This window comes from Microtus oregoni, unplaced genomic scaffold (assembly GCF_018167655.1).
Source record: "Microtus oregoni isolate MIOR12 unplaced genomic scaffold, Mior012 000001F_ref0000356, whole genome shotgun sequence".
Lineage (NCBI taxonomy): Eukaryota > Metazoa > Chordata > Mammalia > Rodentia > Cricetidae > Microtus > Microtus oregoni.
In genome coordinates, this window is record NW_024543060.1 from 59,327,556 (window position 1) to 59,348,322 (window position 20,767).

General features: G+C 46.4%; 1 protein-coding gene across 1 annotated transcript in view; it reads left to right on the forward strand.

Moving 5' to 3' along the window:
* The window catches only part of Ppm1h (protein phosphatase, Mg2+/Mn2+ dependent 1H), a 252,316-nt gene that overhangs the window by 115,467 nt on the left and 116,082 nt on the right, over positions 1–20,767 (forward strand). The window contains exons 3-4 of the mRNA XM_041665784.1: positions 4,486–4,830; positions 14,536–14,648. Coding sequence (XP_041521718.1) covers positions 4,486–4,830; positions 14,536–14,648 — 458 coding nt within the window. The remainder of the gene's footprint in view (positions 1–4,485; positions 4,831–14,535; positions 14,649–20,767) is intronic.

The window sequence follows — 20,767 nt, forward strand, 5'->3', positions numbered from 1 at the left end:
CCAAGTTCCCTTAGAGGAAAAAATGGAAGCAGAAGGATAGTGAGTTGTGCATCAGTGGCCATGGGCCCTTTGAGGTGTTAGAATAATGAACAAAATTCCCTTTTATTCTGCCCTTTTCTGGTTGTGAGGCTGTCAGTCAAGAAGGCTACTGTGCCCGGGGAAGGGCTATCTAGACCAATAGAAGGACCTGACCTCCCATTCTTAGAGACATGGTGATGGCCAGCAAGTGGCCTAGGTCACTTTATTGGTTTATAGTGGCTCATCAAATTCCTGGTTGGTGTCTGTCTTCTTTCATCATAAAGGAGAAAGCTCCTTTTAGTCCCAGACAGTTCACATAAGGTATGTGGCTACTGCCTTTGGGAGCAGGCACATACATTCCTTATACACTTTATCTTAGCACAGCCAGAAGGGCTCTTTAACATTTTCTGTAGCCCTGTGACACTTAGCCCAGACCCAGCAGGGTTATGTTGGGATTTTTATTGTTTTATTTGTTTCAGTTATGATGATGATGATGATGATGATGATGATGTGGATTATGTCACAGGTGGGGATGTACATGAGTGAGTGCAAGGACCCATAGAATCCAGAAGAGGGCATCAGAGCATGTGGAGCTAGAACTACCGGCTGTGTCTGCTGGAAAAGCAGTAATGCTCTTAACCACGGAGCCATCTTTCTAGCCCAAGATTCTTTTTTAAATGCAATGAGTTAATAACCAAATAGGGCTGGCCAGATAGCTCGGCAGCTAGAAGTCCTTGCCATTCAAACCTGACAGCCTGGGGGCCATTTCCTGTAAAAAGCCAGATGCAGCGGGGAACATCTGTAATCCCAGCACCCTTGTAGCAAAATGGAAGTACTTGGAAGTTCACAGGCCAGCACCCACACACACAGTCACACCACACAGAAAAACAAGGGAGACCCTGCCCAGCAAGGTGGAAGGAGAGAACCCAACTCCCAAACGGTGTCCTCTGGCCTCCACACACGCACTATGGCATCCCCGCACCTGCGTGCACACACATGGAAGAAGCTCTTTTAAAAAGCGAAAGTCCATCGGTGTATCAAGGGAATTAATTATGTCAAGATGACTCTAAAAAAATTAACTATTTGTAATATGACGTTATACCTTTCATCAGTGTAGAAAAATGAGAGCTGGGGCGTGGACTTGGTTACATCTGTAATGTCAAAGCCACGGTAAGGAAGTTATCCAGGGTATTTGGAATGGCAGTGGTATTGGTTCTTTGGATGGGAAGAAGGTTATGCTGAGACCATCATTGCCCTGAAGCCCTAACAAGAAATTCTAAACTCGGGATGTGTGTGAAAAATAAAGGTTCATGGACTCTGAGTTTTTTTCATGGATACCCTAAATTGAGAACCGAGAGTCCCGGCCTAGGTTCAGCTTGTCACAGGTTACTTGACAGTCTTTTTGGTGCCTGCTCCTGGCTTATTCCTTCCCTGTTTTACCTGCCCGTGCGTTCCAGAATACTGTATGAAGACATCACCCTTTCTTTGCCTTAGCTCTTGTCACAGAAACTGACAAGCATGGCTACCCAAATGCCATGAAACGCCCCTAACTAGAAGCCCAAAGGCAGAGTGGCGCAGGGCTGTGGCTTCCCTAGCAAGGCTGCCAGAGCCCAGGCTCTTCTGATTTCATGCCCCATCATCTGGGGTGTTTAGGTTTCAGCTTTGTTTGTTTGTTTGCAAAGGGATAACTCTGCTTTCAGGTACTGGTCCTGGGACCCAGGCAGGAAGTGGGAAGAATGGGAGAGGAGGAGCAATATGGCCACTTGCCACAAGACAGCCTGGGAGCTGATGTGTGAGGATCTTCTCACTGGCCACTCTGTCACCAGTAAGGAGAAGGTAGAGGAGACACTGAATGAGCAGTCTTCCCAGCTCTCTAACTGCCAACTACTTGGTGCTCCCCGTGCCCTGGCAGGCAGGCCTTGTCACCTCTAAGTCCCCATCATGAATGTTCTCACTGTAAAGTTGGTCCTCACGTTCCCCAGCCACACTGATCTGTTTCTGCACTCTAGAACATGGGGAGTCAGCTGAGGCACGAGTTCCTCAAGGGTGGCCCCTCATTTGGTAGAGGTGTAAATGACTCCCCATGATCACGTTCTGATAGTAGAGACAGCAACCACCTCTGCGTGTGTACTCTGTACATTGTACACAGATGTCACTCAACACACACTGCTTATAGTCCCCCTAACTCCCCCCACACATAAGGTTAATATTGCCTTCAGGTCGTATCAGGAATTCGTGGCCATAAGATGCACACTTTTGACTGCCACAGCACAGCCTGACCCAGCCGTGGCTGAACCGGTGCCATCCTCCACCCAGGCAATGTGTGTGGAAATGGCGTTAGCACCCAAACGTCTAACCCTTAAGGCGTTTTCCTTTCTACTGCCCTCAGTCCTGAGTTCGATTTCCAAGTAAACTTCTGCTAGTCAGCGCTAAAAGCTAAATGCGTTTCTGTCTGCATTTGGTTGAATTCTTTTGTGGGGCGCAGATTCCTTGCAGGAGCCATCACTTTCAAACTCTTCTGTCATACCACAGTATAGCTTGAGTGACGCCATCTCCATGAAGGGCCCTTTGTGACTTTTGTGCTAAAGGCCAAAGCACTTTGAGTAGACTCTAAGGACCAGGTGGCCTTACCGCCATTCCACACAGTCACAGAGCTCCCTCCTTTCCTTTCTCACATCCCCGTTGGGTCACATGACTGTGGGATGGTACTTTGCCTCCACTTGCTCTCTGCCCCTGCCGTTACTGTTGTCTGGTGTTGTGCCCCTCCCATTTTTATACACGAACTTCTCTGAAGCTCTCGGCCCAAGCCTCACAACCCCAAGGCTCTCTTCCTGCAGCACTGGCCTCCTATTGATTTGGATGACTTCACACCGGATTATTAAAATACTTTTTTTTTCTTTTTTGTTGTGGGAGGGGCTTTAAGGCAGAGTTTCTCTGTGTAACAGCCCTGGCTGTCCTGGAACTCACAGTGTAGACCTGGCTGGCCACATAGTCACAGAAATCTGCCTGCTTCTGCCTCCTCGGCACTGGCCTAAAAGGCATGCAGCACCCTGCTTAGCATTCCTGATACCTTTTATGAGCAATCTTTTATTACTCCTGTCTACTCTAGCGCCTGTCGTATACATCCTATGCTTGTGGATTCTAGGGATGTTTGAAGACAGAGTCTCAACTCACCTCTTCGTGCACCTCTGAATTGGATGGGATAATAGATTGGTATGAACTCACTCAAACTCATTCCATGTGCAGGTTGCAGGTGTCTGACACAGTGCCTAGCTTGCGTGTGCAATTCCGTTGCGTGGTTTCTAGATGTGCTCATCTGAATGAAGTCAGAATCCTGACAGGAGCTGGGAAGGCGGCTTGGTGGGCTGAAGTGTTTGTTGCGCGAGCATGCAGACCAGCACTTATGTAAAAGCTGGGTGTGGAGTTGTGCCTGAGACCCCAGTGCTATAGGGACACGGAGCTAGGGCCTTCTACTCAGCCAGGATAGCTTAAAAGTGAGTGCTGAGCTTCTGCAATCTTTAGGTGCAGTGAGAGACCCTGTCCCCAAAAATGCAATGGATAGGGCTGCCCAGAACCCCAGTTCTGTTCCCAACAGTTAGGTGTCCCAGTTCAGACACCTAACGATTGCTTGTTATCCGGCAACTGATGCCGCTGACCTTTGGACGACCACACTCACATACACAACAGACACACACCTTGACTGATTAAAAATCAATCTTTTGAAAACATGGGCATCAACAGAAGACACGCTGTGTCAGTCTCTGGTCTCCACATGTAGCTGTGTGTGATTTCACTCTCACACACATGCATACACACACACATACACACAGAGTAGCCCCTGGCATGAACTAAATCCATGACAGAAGAAGGAATACAGATGACATTAGTTGGGTAACTTGAGGGAGGTGGCATAGGGAAAATAGATCTTTAGTGGCTGCATCTTGTGTGGACTGGACTAGCTTCTGGGTTAGCAGAAAAGCATGTCTTAAAAACTCAGGATATAGAATAAGGAAGAAGAGAGCATTGTGTCAGGATCAGGGCACTGAGAAAGGAAAACAGTTCTTCACTACGTTAGGAAAGGGCTTTGTCCAAAACTCCAAGGCCAAACCTAGTCCGGGATTACAATTTCTTGGAGGTCAGAAGTTAAATGTTAAAGCCTGACTCCTTCTATAGGCTCCACCTTTTATGTGGAATTTTATCACAAACCCTCAACATTTAATTAGAATCCTTTCTTCCAAGTGGTGACCTAGTTAGTGCTTGATGATTAGACCTCTTGCCCGAGGAAGGGAGGCTGGGACTGCTTCATCCCAAGGGTGTTGGTGATAGCAGTGACTAACTTGAGGGCCCTTCTCTGCGTTTTCACTGTGTTTGATTCCATTATCTTCAGACAAAGATAGACATCCTGCTGGATTGTGCATGGACCACTATTCAGGTCCTCATTTCTCTCCTGTCGCCCTCTCTCCCCAGGAGTCCGAGGGCATCTCCTGCCACTACTGGTCTCTGTTTGATGGCCACGCCGGCTCGGGGGCCGCTGTGGTGGCATCGCGCCTGCTGCAGCACCACATCACACAGCAGCTACAGGAAATCGTGGAGATCCTGAAGAACTCCGCCATCCTTCCCCCAACCTGCCTAGGGGAGGAGCCCGAGAGCACGCCGGCCCACGGCAGGACCCTAACCCGCGCAGCCTCACTGCGTGGAGGCGTGGGAGCCCCCGGCTCCCCTAGCACACCGCCCACACGCTTCTTCACTGAAAAGAAGATCCCGCATGAGTGTTTGGTCATCGGGGCCCTGGAGAGCGCCTTCAAGGAAATGGTATGTACCGTGGACAACTGGGGTAGCTCAAGCCAAAGCTTTCTTGCTAGCAAGGTGTCCCTGAAGTGCTCTTGTTCTTCCTGCCTTCTCCCGCATGCTCATCTCTCTTATACAACAAGGCTTATTAAAAAGTCACAGCAAGGCACAGTTTCTGGAGCGATTGCCAGCCAGCAGAAATTAAGACCGCGAGATAGGACGAACACGGGGATGCCCTCTGCTTATTAAATGTACACCTTATCCCTCCTATTTCATAAGACTCCTGTTGACACCAGCTGGTATGGTGCGATTCAGCTTAATTGCAGTGTGACCGTGGCTGCCATCTGCTTAACAGATATGTACAAAGTCCAGTGTTTAGGAAACCATGTTTGGTAAGGCACTTGGAAGTACCCTTCCTTTAAAAATGGGTGCACACTGGTGTAGCATGGGCAGTTAATCCCAACATTTAGAGGCAGAGGCAGGTGAATCTCTATGAGTTTGAAGGAAGCCTGGTTTATGTATCGAGTTCCAGGCCACCAGTGCTACACAATGAATTAACTGGAAGTGGTGGCACAAGCCTCTAATCCCAGCACTCGGGAGGCAGAGGTAGGTGGAGCTCTGTGAGTTCGAGGCCAGCCTGGTCTATAGAGCGAGTTCCAGGACAGGCTCCAAAGCTACAGAGAAACCCTGTCTCAATGCCCCCCCAAAGGAACTGTGAGGGGGATGGGTTAGGCAGTGGTCATTCATTCTGGTCAGCAGGTACTACCTGGGGAACAACTGAAGGGAAGAAAGAGGGCCACATGACTTTTGTCTTTCTAGGGCCTGGAACCCTTTTTCCTTTGCTGTCTGAGTGGGTCTGGTCACGGAATTCAGCATCCTATATGTTGGCCTGCTTCCTGAGCGTGTACCCTGGCAGAGTGACCCTGGTTGTCCCAACAGAGATGCAGAATGATCATGGGTGCTGTATCCCTTGTGACCTCCTTCCTGCTCTAACTCCACCTTTTACTGAGACAAGTGTTGTGGTTCCCAAGGTTCTCTTCCCTGAGCAGCAGCCTATGTACGGGCAGAGTGTGGACTACTTAAGGGTGTTTAGAAGGGCTTGGGGGAGGTCAGAGGGCAGTGTTTTTAAAACTGAAGATTAGGGGCTGGAGAGATGGCTCAGTGGTTAAGAGCACTGGCTGCTCTTCCAGAGGTCCTGAGTTCAATTCCCAGCAACCACATGGTGGCTCACAACCATCTGTAATGATATCTGGCGCCCTTCTCTGGTGTGCGGGCATACATGGAGGCAGAATATTATATACATAATAAATAAATAAATCTTTAAAAAAAAAAAACCTGAAGAGTAGAATGTGATGGTAAGTTGATCCTTGAAACCTGGGTGACTCAAAACAACTCACCTGAAGAGAGTGTCCACCATCATGGCCCAGGACCTGAAGACTTCCCTCTACACCCTAGTCAGAGGAGAAAAGGGAACGTAGTTCCTGACTTGTTCATAGGGAACAAAGTTCATATATGAATGCCTCAAATTTATCTGTAACTCCAGATCATCTCTTCCTGGTCTGTTTTCATCCCTGGACACACGTATTTGCCCTTTGGTTAGTGGGGAGCTAAAAATGCACCTCCTCTGGAAGGGATGGTTTGGGGGGAAACCCGGGAGTCCTTCAGAGACTTGCTGTGAGACAGTCACTCCGGCTGGTGTAGATGAGGCTCAAGTGTTGGCGAGTGCGACAGGACACAGTGGCATTTATCAGAGACGACAACTTGACGGTGACCCCTCCCTGCAGCCAGAGAAGGAATCGGAAGGGGAGTAGGGGAGACACGTGGCGGCTGATGGTGGGCTTTCATTTCCGTCCATGGTTGCTGGGGCTACAGCATCTTTTGCCTGGAATGGCTGTATTCTCAATTCCACCCGCTAGAGGCCAGTGTCGCCTTGAGGAAGGCCTCCCTAGCGACAGCAGCCCTTGAAATGTGAAACTTAAGTCAGGTAAACACCTAAGAAAAGGAACCCAAGGTTTGTCTTTTCAAGTTTTTCACCATTGGGCAGTTTACTGCCTGAAATTTCTTGTGAAAACAGGTGTGTGTGTGTGTGTGTGTTGTGTAAATAGATATGTCACTTTTATGTAATACCTTCAGTCAGTAAATATTTGCTGAAAACAACTCTTTGTTAAGCTTGAACGGGAGTAGAACATAGACTAAGAATTGAAAAGTTTGGTATCCAACAAGCGAAATAGAAACGGGAGGGGGGAAGAGAGGAAAGGAAGAATTAGGTTTGAGTTAGAACTCACGAGAGCAGGCAGACGAAACAGGGCTGGCAGGAGGGATGGGGGGGGTGTCTCTGTAAGCTCTGATTTGTGCTCCTGGGAATGAATGCTAAGTGCATTACCTAATTAGGGGGACAGTTATTCCTCCCATCACCTTAGCATGTGACTCGGACTTCCTGGGGTTGGTCTCCTGGCCAGAGGATTGACAGGCCCTGCTGAGTTACTCCTAAAGGAGTAGACAGTGGTATGTACAGTTCTGTCTTCGGAGCAGATCAGACAAGAGCCAGAGTAGCTTCCATCCTTTTGATCAGTAGGCCTAAGGAGGAGCAGTTGTATTATCTCCCCAGGGAGAAAGAATATGTGCCTATTCCACAGTTTTTTTGAAGGCTAGTGGTGCCGGTAACAACGCGCCATAGATGTCTCAGTGATTTTGATGTTCTAAATAACGTCCAAGAAAGTAACACAGTGATGGCAGCAGACCAGCATATGTTTGGAGCAAGGAGCACTGTCTCTAGGACACATGGGTAGCTTTCACAAAATGTAGATGAAAATAATAAAAATTAATAATAATAATAATAACCATGAAATGAACAAGAAGTGGTAACTGTTGTGACCAGAATTTGGACCCAAAAACCCACCAAGCGACCAAATCCTATTAATTATGAGTTAACTTGGGTTCTCTGTCCAGCACAACAGGTGGAATGGGGGGACCCCAAGCTGCAGTGGGCAGGGTATATATTGAGGGTAGAGCAAAGTGAGCATCTCTGGGTCTGCTAGTTGCATAGTAACAGTCTCAGGATTGGCACATCTCTGGGATGAGGAAACCTGTCCTGAGCTGATTGGTCAGCTGCAGCTGTGGAAAAGTTGTAATACCTGGGGCGGGGATGGGGTGTGGGAATACTGGTTCCATCATTATCAAAAAAGCACAGCCAGAGCCTGCCAGCTAACTTCTGACCCTCCCAGTAGTTCGGGCAAGGTTGGGCAAGGTCTGGCTAGGTAAGGGCTCAGCACATTCTGCGGAGTCAAGGGCCTACATCTTGCTGGGTCTTTTCTGAAGCCTGTATTGGCTGCCAGAGGGGTGTTGGGGTTGGGGGGGAGCTGGATTAGGCCCCTCAGTGGCAGCAGTTCTAGCAGATGCTCTATACTTCTCTGGACCTTTTTGGACATGTTTGATGTGTGGCTGCCTGCACGGTGTGAGGTGTGTGGGAAGGTGACCCTGACCACCAGCATGTAATGCAATCAGGGACAGGTTTGGCCTTTGTTGTACCATGCCTTGGATCTGACTCCCTACTGGGAAGGCCATGAAACCAGTTCCTCCTATTTCCACTGTGGAAGACAAACTGTGGTCTCCTAAGGGAGACCCTCAGGACCTTAACCACTGACTGTTTGGTATGAGCATCAGAACTGGCAGCACAAAAGGCAAGCCGGCGCCCTCAAAATAATAGCCTAAAGGTTACTGTTGCTTCTTATATAAAATCCTTTTTCTTCCCTGCTTCTCCTAGTAGTCAGTTTGGGGGGGGGGGGATTTTCTGAGATGCTAAACGCAGCCACCTTCCTTATCTCCAGTTTTATGGGTTCTAATGCACTTGCCAACCGTGACTGTCTGACAGTGCTTGCCTTAGCAGCCGGGGTGTTTCCTGGACCACAGTGACAGGTGTGAATGAAGCAAATGTTCTGAGTCATAGTTTCAGCCCCCACCCCTGCCATCTAGAAAGAGTGTTCATGTCGAATAGACGATACTTCGGACTCATAGAGGAAGTCAGTTCCATCACTAGGGTGGCTGTCCAAGAATTAAAACCCAGTCCACGCCGACAAGTCTTTCAGCTTACCACCTGCAAGATTTATACTCAGGATGAAGCTAGGAGGATCTCAGAATCTTCTCCTACTCCTTTTCAGTATCGTTAGGTAGCTAGGTAGATAGGTGCTTGGGGGCTTGGAGGCTACTGACGATGGATCCCTCCCTCGTGGCTGACTTTGGACCTCACTGGCCATTTCCCGGCCAGCCCTGGAGAGGGCAAAATCAAGATGGGCCACTGTATTTTAACCTATATAAAAAGATGCAGTACCTGGGATTCGTTGAGGGCTGTTAAGCACTTTTCTCTTAGCCAAAAGAATGGAATCCACCTCTGGTCCTGCTTGGAGACTTGACATTCTCATCTGCTCAAAAAATTAGAATGTTACATCCATTGTCTCCTTCCCTGAGAGTTAGCCTAGCTCGGGGTGCCAAACACCTGCCTCACAGAGATGCCATTCACCCAAGGGTCTGCTAAGGATATGGAGGGAATGAGTCTCCACTTAATGAAATGATGTACTTAGCGAAAGCGCTTCCCTCAGTACAGGACCTGCCCACTCTTCTGTGTTCTTCTTTCTCCCTCACGCCTAGTGTATTTTCCCTAATGCTCAGGGCTTCCTCGCTGCTCTCCCCTTCTGCCATGCAGCTGTTTGCGGACTTTGTTGCTGGGCATGGCGGCCTTGGACCCTAACTCAGAAAGGCTTGAGTCTCTCCCTTAGCTCTTCCTCATAGCTCTGCCAAGATTTGCAGCTTGCCTGCCCTGTTGTTTTCCTCTCAGACTCTAAAAACAAATCGTCCTGGAGCTTCCTTCTGAGTCTGTTTCTAAATCCTTTTATTGAGGAGATAAAGAACTCAAAAGGGAACCCCAATTTTCGGAAGTAGCAGTATGCTTGTAAGTTCTTTGTCCCAGGGAAGAATGTCCTAAAAGGTTTTTGTAAGGGAGATAATTGTGTTTAGGTTTTGAATTTATTTTTTTATGGGTATGGGTGTTTTGTGTATGTCTGTGCACCACATGTGTGCGGTCTCCTGAAAGGTGTTGAATCCCCCTTCAAACCGGAGTTACAGATGGTTGAAAACCATCTTGTGGATGCTGGGAATTGAACCTGCTCCTCTGGAAGAGCAGTCGGTGCTCTTAACCACCGAGCCATCTCTTCAGCCACGAAATTGGCAATATTTTACCTTGTAAAACTGTTCTACATCTTCTATCACTGACAAATGGTTGGGGAAACACATATAATAACGTTATAGAAATATGAGAATAAATGCCAAGATTTTACTAATTTATTAATTCCAGAATTTCAATTAGCATATTCATGGTAAGTTTCTAATTTAAACTTCTTATTGAAACTTGGTTTTGTTTCGTCTTTGTTTTTGTTGCGACAGGAAGTTTTGGGGGATGGATGGGTCTGGAATATTCCACGACAATCAGCAGGTGGCGATATTGGACAGTACTAGTTTTAGGGTGTTTTTTTTTTTTTTTTTGAAACTCATTGCCTAGCTGGCAGATGGCCTTGTTCTCAGAATAAATCAGGATGAGACCTGGATACTAAAGCCATGAAAAAAATCTTATTACTTGTGACTGACACTATTAGTGGTGTGCTCAGAACCATATTAGAACCCAGCCAGGGGGAGCTGCCAGGTATATTAAAACTGCCCAGCACCGACTTTCTTCTGACCAATCGTACTTTTTTTTCCCCACAACCTGGAATTGATGAGCAGCAAAGACTGAGCCTGGAGTTGCATCATCTCTGAGATTTTTAAATCAAACAGCAACCATTCTTGGTAATAAATATTTTTTTTTCTTAAAATTCTTTCCCGTCAAGTGAGTCTCATTTTACACACATATCTGTATCTTCTGTTCCCGCTCCTTACAATACCAACAAAAGAGCGGATAAACTACATAGCCTAAGAATTGGCTCTTTTTTCTTTTTGATTCAGAGATGAGCCTCACCCAAATGTGCCCTTAAGCAGTTGCAACACGGAGCAACACAGCTTCCTGCAGCAGAAAGCTGCCCTTGAGGGGCATCAGGACCCTGGGCTGACAGTGAGTCACTTTCCATGGTCTGTTAGCGTTTACTCCACACTTGGAAGGAAGGCTGGCATGTAGCTGTTTGCTAGTAAGTTATTCTAGATGTAGGTCTTGGAATTCACTGGCAGCTAAAATGGAGAGTCCTTGTGCTCTTAACACCCAGAAGTAGACAGCTTTTCTCGTGATCACATTGGCTTGGGGGAAAAAAAAAAATCACCTAAAACTCGGGGGCTTAAAAAAATTGTTAGACATTGTGGAATTTTTTTTTTTTAATACCTAAAGTGTGAACGGCTTAGGGTAATTTGAAAGATTGAGGATTTCGGAGGGGAAAGGCAGTTAATTCCATGGTAAATATATCTTTATTGACTGTATTTATCATGTTTAATCTCATAGTAAAAGAGCCACACAGATGGCCCTTTAATGTTCCTTTCAGTACAAAGATTTTCTGAATCTTTTAGAGAGGAGTAGGTGGTGTGTGCAGGAAAAAATAAACGTGCTATTTTGGCTTCTAGGGAGGAGGGGAACGAAGCAATTATTTTTAGAATCTGTTCTAGTTGCTCACAGCTCTAGGAGAATAGAAGAGAGTGTGTTAATGCCAGTGAATTCTTCAGGGGGGAGGAGTTCTGCAGAAATAGGCCTTTTAAATCCCGGTGATAGTGCTAGCGGAGAGCACACTTGTGATTACCGCGTGTGCACATATGTATTTCCTCACAGATGTGGGGGATGGGCAAAAAGTTACTGTTGAAATGTAAAAAAAGGAGGAAGGAATGAATTGAGAGAGAGAGAGAGAACTTGTGCACCATACTGTTAATTTATATTAAGGTCTGAGCTGACTAAACTCAACAGAACGTTCCCCATTAAAAGTAAATATGAACTCTGCTGTTGAAATGAACAGAACACCTTATGTTGGACACTGTCTTGATTACCCCTCCGAGGATTAAATGATTTTAAAATCAGACATTCTTACATTAGAAGCCACGATAAATAATCCCATACCTATGGTTCAGAATCAACTTATTTGCCTCAATCCCGAGGAAATCCTTTGCCTTTCCCATTGACCCTTTGTACGATAGCCCCCCTTGGATTACACTAATAATTCACTCAAGCCCATCAAATGCTGTTCACATTCCAGTCTGTGTGCAGCATGCGAACACTTGGATGCTTAAGGAATGTTTAATAAATAGTGCCTTGCATTCGAACTTACATATTCAAGCAAATATCGATTGCAAGTGTGAAGGGGGAGTTTCCATAGCTAAATCAGTGCTTTTCAGTGTATTAAAAACAGTAATGTTGGATGTGGACTTGGATATACCAGTTTATTTATTTATTATGTGTTAAATGTGCATATACTTATTAATTCTAAAATGTACCTATGGCAACCATTTTAGTTATTTTGGGCAAAAAATTAACTAGTCTACCCATCAAAGGATTCTTTCTATTCTGAAAGTAAAAGAAAAACCAGGTCTCTTGATGTTTTCTCTCTCCCCTCTCCCTTGAGAGAGCCCCGCCCCCAACCCTCATGTCCCTCTCGTCACCTTGAGCTTCCTGCCATCTGTGGCGTGAGGTGTCAGAACCCTTTCCTCTCGTCCACCAGCAGTCAGCTGCATCAAGGGTTCTGGCCGCGTTGGTGTCTCAGCGCACGTCTGCCTGGTAAATGCGGTGTTTGTGGACAGTAGCTTCCATTTCTCCTGTCATAGGTAAAGTGGCGAGAAGATGTTCAGAAGTCCAGACTTTTCTTTTTTAAGTGTTTTTCTTTAATGGTCCATCTAACAGACACTTAACTAAACCAAGGTCTACCTGGCCTGATACAGATGTTGAGGGGGGTCTGAAAGCAGCAAACGTGGCCGTTGCCCTCAACTGTGGACTTCCCACACTGTGCGAGGAACCCGGTGCCTGTGGTTAAGGTCCACCTCCACCATACCTCCCAATTCAGCCCTCTTAATAGCATTTCTGTAAGTAATGTAGTCCTCTGAACAGCCCTCATGTTTGACTCTACAGTATTCGAAGCTGCTGTCACTCCCGCAGAGGCTCCTCATTTGTCTTAAACTCCCACATCCCCGCCACACACACACACCACCCCTTACCATGGCTCCTCAGCCCCTCGCCTGTTTCATTTCTTATTTGTTGGGTTTTCCATCCTGTCTTAGTAGGTTTTTCCCTACTATTTTTTTAATACAGAGTCTTGTCATCTAACCCTAGTCAGCCCAGAACTCTTAGCCCTTCTGCATCATGCTCCTGCATGCAAGCGTTGCAGGCCTGTAGAGCCAGGTCCATCTTCTCTCTTCTCTTTAAGTAGTTGTTGCTTTAGGCTGTGCCCTCAGCTTGAGAAACTATTGGTGTTTGCTCTATCACCATCCCTAATGCCTGGAGCGTAGTAGTAGTCCGGTGCCGGAGGACTAAACATTCTCCCTTGTTCAATGCGGGAGCTGATTGAAGCCCTTAACTCCAATTCCAGATTCTGAGAGTCTCAGAAGAACCAAGCACCTCTCAGAACAGTCAGGGCACCGTTACCCACCCAGCTTCTCTCTCCCTGTGCCTCAACAGTGGATGACTTCGGTGTAGAAATAACACTTCACTCAATGCCTGTATTCCCAAAGACACAGGTCATTTGGTTCTTTCGGTAGAATGGTCTTGACATTGTCTATCAACAGAAATGCTGGTCTGCTTTTAATTGTTCTGAGGGTGCTTCATTACATGGCAGGTAGTACCTGGTCTGGAAAGAGAACTGGTATTAAATAGAATCTGCTCTCCCTCCATGTAAATACGGACAGTGTCCCCACTTCTCTGCATCTGACTAACATAGTTAATCATGGGGGTCCTGAGACCGCAGCGAGATTGCACATGCGTGACACTTAGCTTAATGCCTGGTGGGGATAAAGTGTCTGTGGGCTGCTGCAAAGCTGGGAGTGTGCCCCATGGTGATCTGTGGCTGCAGAGGAGGAACTGCGTTGAGACACATCTGTGTTGAATAGCAGACAGTTCTCCCCTTCAGTCGCCTCTTTTTATCAAGCTATAAAAGAACCACTTATTCGAGGCTTCGCATTAAAAACATGGTTTATGTCCAGGTACTTGGCATTCCTAGCCGTCTTCTGTGCCCCACGTGACAACTCAGGGAACCCACGCAGACTAGATTCCCATAAGCTGTGGCGTCTGTTAACTGGATTTACATTCTCCTCTTTCCAAATTTGCCTGCTATGTCTCTGTGGTCCTTCAGTTGCAGTCTCTGGTCTGCCGTGGCCTGGTATTTGGGTCATGTCCTCCAGGGAAGTCCATTAGGTCAGTGGCTCTCATCCTATGGATAGTGCCCGCCCTAAGGGGCCAGATGATCCTTTCCCGTGGGTCACATAGCAAATAGGATACATATCAGATATTTACATTATGAGTCATAGCAGTGGCAGAATTACAGTTACTAAGTTGCAAAGAAGTAATTTTATGGCTGGGGGCCACCACACGTGAGGAACTGTATTGAAGGGTCGCAGCGTTAGGAGAGTTGAACGCCCCTGCAGGTCATAGGAAAGCAGGTTCTGAGGACTGCCTGTCCCTTCTGGAAGCACATCCAGACTTCGAGACTGTACCTAGAGGTGGGAGGAAGACTTCCTTTAGTCACTAATCCTGTGCAATTACACCAACTTTCCTTTCTTCTCCAGGACCTCCAAATAGAACGAGAGAGGACTGCATATAACATATCTGGCGGCTGCACTGCCCTCATTGTGCTTTGCCTTCTGGGGAAGCTGTACGTGGCCAATGCTGGGGACAGCAGGTAAGCGAATCAGCTCCCTGGTCCTTACTAACTTCCGGTGCCTCTGACAGTGTCTACTTGTTCTTTGGGAATTCAGTGATTGGAAAGACAATTATTCTGGTTGGGATTATGAGAAGAACAAGCTTCCTACATGCTAACAGAAAAGCATTTGTTTGTTTGTTTGTTTGTTTTTTTGGTTGGTTGGTTGGTTGGTTTTTTGGGACAGGGTTTTTCTGTGTAGCCTTGATTGTCCTGGAACCCACTCTGTAGACCAGACTGGCCTCTCACTCAGATCTGCCTGCCCCTGTCTCCCGAGTGCTGAAATTAAAGGCTAGAGATGCATTTAAGAACAATCAGATTGTTACGGAAGGGTGGAGGGCATGCAATGTGTTCATAGCTGCAGCTGGTGTGTGTCTAGAGCTCATCTAAACCAGGAACGCTCAAATGTTGGTTTTGGCCTTGAAACCTGGTTTTCAGTCAAAGTTTAGCAGAGTCGGGGTATTGGAGGGCAGTGAAGGGGGGGGGGTATCTGAGCAGAGTGAGTGCTCGGAGCGGCCCTGGCACATTCCCCTGCCAACTGTCGCTCCCCACAGTCACTTGGCATTTGCCCCACCCAGGAGCCCAAAAGCTTCTCCTTGTATATGCATTCCTTTGGGGGCTCTGTGTGCCCGTGTGTGTGTGTGTGTGTGTGTGTGTATGCACACGCATGTGTGTGCATGTGTGTGTGAGACCTTTTGCCTAGCATTGCCAAAGTAGAAGATAAACTTGTTCTTTTTCCACCTTAAATAAATGGCACTTCTTTGACAGTGACCGTTCTTCGGTATCAGTGTGGCTGACTGTGTAATGGGACCTTTCCCTAAAGAATGACTGTTTTGAAAATGGCAAAATTTCTGGACTCTAAACATGGAAGGGCGATTCCTTAGCAGTGGCTGCTGTCTTGGGGTTATATTGTTCCTTTAGGCCCTGGGCCACTGTGCATTCCTGCCTCTTGAGTCCTTCACACACACACACACACTGCTCTTCCTCGTCACTGGTGCCTCTGCAGCTCAGAAGACTAACCATCTTGACTCAATGAAGAGATTCACTCTCTTCTTTCTCCCGTTAACAATGGGAGACCCAGCTGAGTGTTCTCCATGCCTCTTCTCCCAATAAGGCAGCTAACCCTAACCTTTATCCTGGAAGAACATAGAAAACAAAGGAGAAAAAATGCCCAGGAACCAGTTCATGGGTTTGAAGATGGAGTACTTTGAAAGGTCCATTTATTTTGAATGAATGTGTGGATTTTCTGTTTGACACACATGCTGTATCAGGTTTCAGTGTGAAATTTCACTCAGTAAATGGCAGGGTATTTAAGATACTATTTATCCCATGGCTCCTGCCCCCTGTGCCCACTGAGTCTCACCAGCTCAGATGTCGCAACAACAATGGATGGAGACATGAAGGGGAGCTAATCAGGAGTCAGTAGAGTGCCCTCAGGAAGGCACTAGCCACCCTAGCCTTGCAGGACAGGGCAGGAAGAACAACTAATGTATAAACAGTAGGACAGAGCTACAGGAAGCCTTGAAGAAAGGCCCTTTCTCTTCCATGGCCTACCAGGTTTCTCATTGGTTGAACCCACCCCGCTCAAGCCAGCAAACTAGAGGTGAGCATGCCTGGCCCAAAGGCAAGGCTGGGGCCAATGGGAAGCAGGCAGCAGGCTTGTCACTTCCTCTGCATACATACCCAAGAGTCTTACAGCTTCTGTCCAGAAATCAGTGACTTGCAAATGGGCAGATGGTAGCCTCTTGTCCCGTTCTAGATCCTAACCACATTGAGCGATGGCGAGCAGAGGTGACGGCTTCTTTCTGCTCTCATGGAGACTGGGCCTCCAGCTCACACTCACTTCTTGTCTTTACGTCCCACTCCCAGTCTGTTAAAGTGAGTTGGCTCCCCTAACCTTCAGCACTAAGAAGTGACCCAGTGACAGTCCAGGCCACAGCCCACCCTTCCTCCTGGCCTGGGTCTCCTGAGGAGGGGTCACCTTCCAGATGACCTCGGGTTCAGAAGTTTACTCCTTGTCAGTGTCCGATAGCTTTAGCTCAGATCATCCTTTTTCAAGACTGTGATTCCTCCCAAGCGTCTTGTCTATCTTTCTAAAAACAATCTGCTTTGGGAGCCAGACTCCTTTATAGCCACCCTAGCCTTGCCAGTCTTATGTGTCCCAGAAACTCCCTGCTCAGGGACCTGCCAGGTCCCAGTGTTTATCTTCTGAGCTTTTGCCATTTTACCATGGGTACCATTTATGCTCTCCACATGCATAAATACATTGGACTACATGACATCTAGAATTTATGGCTTGCTAAAGGCTAACCTAGAGGAGTGACACTTTCAGAAAACAAAGTCATGCTACTTTAGCCAGTCTTTGTGACATTTCTTATAGCTCTGTGACATCTTCCTTAGAGCCTATTGTTAAATTTTTAATTTAACCAAGGCCCTGTTTTCCTAAGTGCCCATAAAAATATGTTTTATATTTAGTTCTAATTTTAAAAGCCTAATAAATACTCATTTTCTTAACTAAGTTGTGATGCACAGAATAAAAATTATCCTGCAACCAAGGAAGCTTAAATTATATTTGTGGAACTCAGACCCCAGTGTCCAGATACAAAGTTGGGGTTTTACAGCTAATTGGTCGGGTTTGGTATCCACATGTGGACTATAATTCATAGAGAAGCCTAGGACAGTGGGAACTGGTATTTTATTAAGCTCACCAAATGATCATTTATGGAGCACTTAGGATGTTACTTGCAGCTCTTTCATGAATGATAGATACGATGTCATCTTCTACCATCCTCCCCTCCTTTACATACTGATGATGTACTGTGAGCTTTTCAGTTTAAAAACATGGTCTTCTTCGGAACTGGGTAAGCATCTTCCTATCTATGAAACTGTAGGTTATGATCCGTCAACAAGCAGTCAGGAATCCAAGACTCAGGTAACAACAACAACAACAACAAAAAAAAAATGATTAAAGCTGACAGAAAATTCTGACAACACAGCCTTGATTAATTAAGTGCTAATTTTTTCATTGTTAGATAATAACTGTCATGTGTTTATACTTTAAGTCTTGACAGTTTCTAGGGTGAAAATAAATCTTCATTGTGCGTTCGCTACCCTGTAATTACTTACAGAGTAGCGAGGAGAAAAGCGTTGCTTTGATTGAGGAGCTGCCCGTGGTCAAGGACTGCTTTCTGGGCTCCTTATCTGTGTGTCATCTGATTTACCAGCCAGCCCTGTGTTTGCTCCGGGGCTGTCTTCAGGAAACACTGCTGGTTGCGTCTGTGGTTTACCAGTGTTTGACTCCATAGCCGGCCTCTATGTACAGCGGTGAGTGATTCATCCACGGAGGCCTGGTCCACAGAGAAGACCAACTTCCTTCTCTTGTTAATCGAGCTCACCAGCTGTCTAGAAAGATGCAGCGACTGCAGGGTACTCCGTCGCGTTACTTCTCCCAGGCAAAGGTCGTCGGCTCAACACCTGGGGATCTTAAGGAGCTAGCAGGGAAGCAGATGGTGGGTGGGTTTCTCCCTTTAAGCAAAAATGAGCTCGGAGTGTGGAAATGTCATGCGAAGCATTATGCAGGCTGTTACCCATTGTGTTTGAGTCATCAGCTCCTCGGGGTTGGGCTGTTCTTCAGTTCAGAGGGGTGCTGTGTCTCCATCTTAGAAGATGATTTTATTCTGTTTCTAGAGAGCTCAGGCACTGGGGAAGCAGAGCCATGACTGCTTACTTCAAACAATGTCTCAAGGTTTGGCAACTGAGACGAGGCGAGCTCATTGAGATTAAAGAAAGGCATTTAAGAATCATTAACGTCTTGATTTCCATGCTTGCAGGAATTGTAGTAGCAGCATCGGCGAGGCAGCTAAGCAAGCACTAGGCACTTGCTTAATACTAGAACAAGGTCGTGTTTAATTCTGTCAATAAGAGAGTGAAAAGTCAGAATTGTTCATGTTAGAGACATGCAGTTTATCAGAAGCATTTTTCCCAAGGTCCCCAGCTACTGAGGAGTAGAGTTTCCCTAATACCCGAGATTGGAGTAAAAGAACCAGGTTGTCAGGGACGACACCCATCTATCCACCCATGCTCAGACTCGTTGTAACATCTCTAATACAAGAATTTTTAGTTAACATTTCTACTCCCTACTTATTTGTACATGAAATACTGATAAACTTCACAATCAGGAGCATCTCAGAGTTTACCCAGAATGGATTATGGGTACAAGTGAGTGCATAGCTACATTTAGAAGCTGGGTAGGTTTAGACTGAGTCTATGTAGCCCAGGCTTGCTGTGATCTCCTCATTCTGGGTGTTGGGATTATGATACTCATGCATTACCATCCCAAACTCTTAGAGACTGATGTAAATAGGTCACATTTGTCTTACTTTTCTATTACTGTGAAAAAACCCTATGACCAAGGCAACTTCTTAAAGAGTTTATTTGGGAGGTTTTGCAGAGTTAGAGTCCATGGCCATCGTGACAGGAAATATGGCATCAGGCAAGCACGATACTGATCCGTAACTAGGAGGCAGAGACAGGAAATTAATACTGATGTAAGCCTTGAAAATGCCAAGCCTGACCCAGTGGCACACCTCTTTCAACAAGACCACGCCTCTTAATCCTTCCCAAACAGTTCCACCAACAGGGCACAAGTTTTCAAATAGATGAGGATGGGGAAGGGGGGGTTCTCATTCAAATCACCCCAGCAGTCATCAAGCAAATAACTCTGAGTGACCCATCCTGTTCCTTTATAGTGTAGAAAAGATGCTTTTCAAAGAGAGAACAGTCCACTCTCTAAAAGTCACAGAGTTTTGAGATCATTTTAAATGTTGTGTTTTCATTGTACAGATAGTCTGTTGCAAATAACCTAAGCTGACCCGCAATGTGACCATTATAACAAACATTAGTCCTATAAAATCAGACTTTCATTCAGCTATGTTTATGACTTCTTTAAAATGAGTGTCTCCAGGACCTTGAAAGTGACCCCCAAGATTCCTAAGAATATGATCTTACATGCTTGAAATTCTCCTGGAAAAGATGAAGAGGTCAAGGGAGTATTCACTAATTAGCACCATGCAAGAGTGAGCAACCATTGGACCGGCTGTATCCAACCCTTTGACCTTGGCAGGTGATTTGGTGTTTTGAGAACAACACAATTAAAAAAAAAAAAAAGTTAAAAAATAAAAAAAAAAAGTCATATGCAAAAAAAAAAAGTCTCACAGGGTTTTTAAGTGAGTGTGCTTGTGTGTTGGCAGCGTCCGTTGCTCCCCACACTGGGTGCTGTCCAAGGGGTATCGTTTGGGTGCATCATTCTAGCTGCAGCCTGCAAGTCTGGCCAGGATGCTGTCCTTGCAGTTTTTCTTGCACTCCTTTTCAGTGTGTAGGATTTTCCCATTTCACTGAAAGCTGCTAGGTCAGAGGTGAATTCCTATAGCAAGTCTGAACTTTCTTGAGGATAGGAGCTGGATATTAAACAAGACTTACATTTCTAAATTCAAAACCAATTACACATCTGTGTGTCTACTCTCACAGGCCTCTCCCCTCTGCTGATGGAAAGATAATGGAACATTATGTAACTGCCTCCAGGGCCCTGGGTACCATAAAGAACTGCTCACTCCTTTTTTATGTGCCTGCAATTTCACCAGCAGCCCCACAGCCCCGCCACAGAATGCCTTGTTGCTCATAAGTGCTTGTCTGTCCATGCCTGCCAGCGAGCTTCCCCTTTGATAGGAGCCTTTCTCTGAGTCCAGAAATACACTTGATCTGCTTCCACTGGTTGCTTTAAGTCTTCTATACCTCTCATTTTATTTGACATATACCACAAAAAACAAGGTTAAGCACCATTTTCCACTGTGGAAGTTAAACATCCCTTTCCTCAACCTGTGGCTCCCAAGCCAGCAGCAGGACCTGGGAATATGTGTGGAATACCTGTTCTAGCCACGTCATAGGCTTCCTGCATCAGAAGCCTCAAGGCGGGCAGCCAGCAATCTGTGTTGGAGCAAGTCCTCCACGGAACATGGACGTGTGCTGCTCTAGGTTAAGAGTCGGAACTCATGTGGCTGGGCATGGTTGGCCCAACACTGTAATCCCAGCATTTGGGAGGCTGA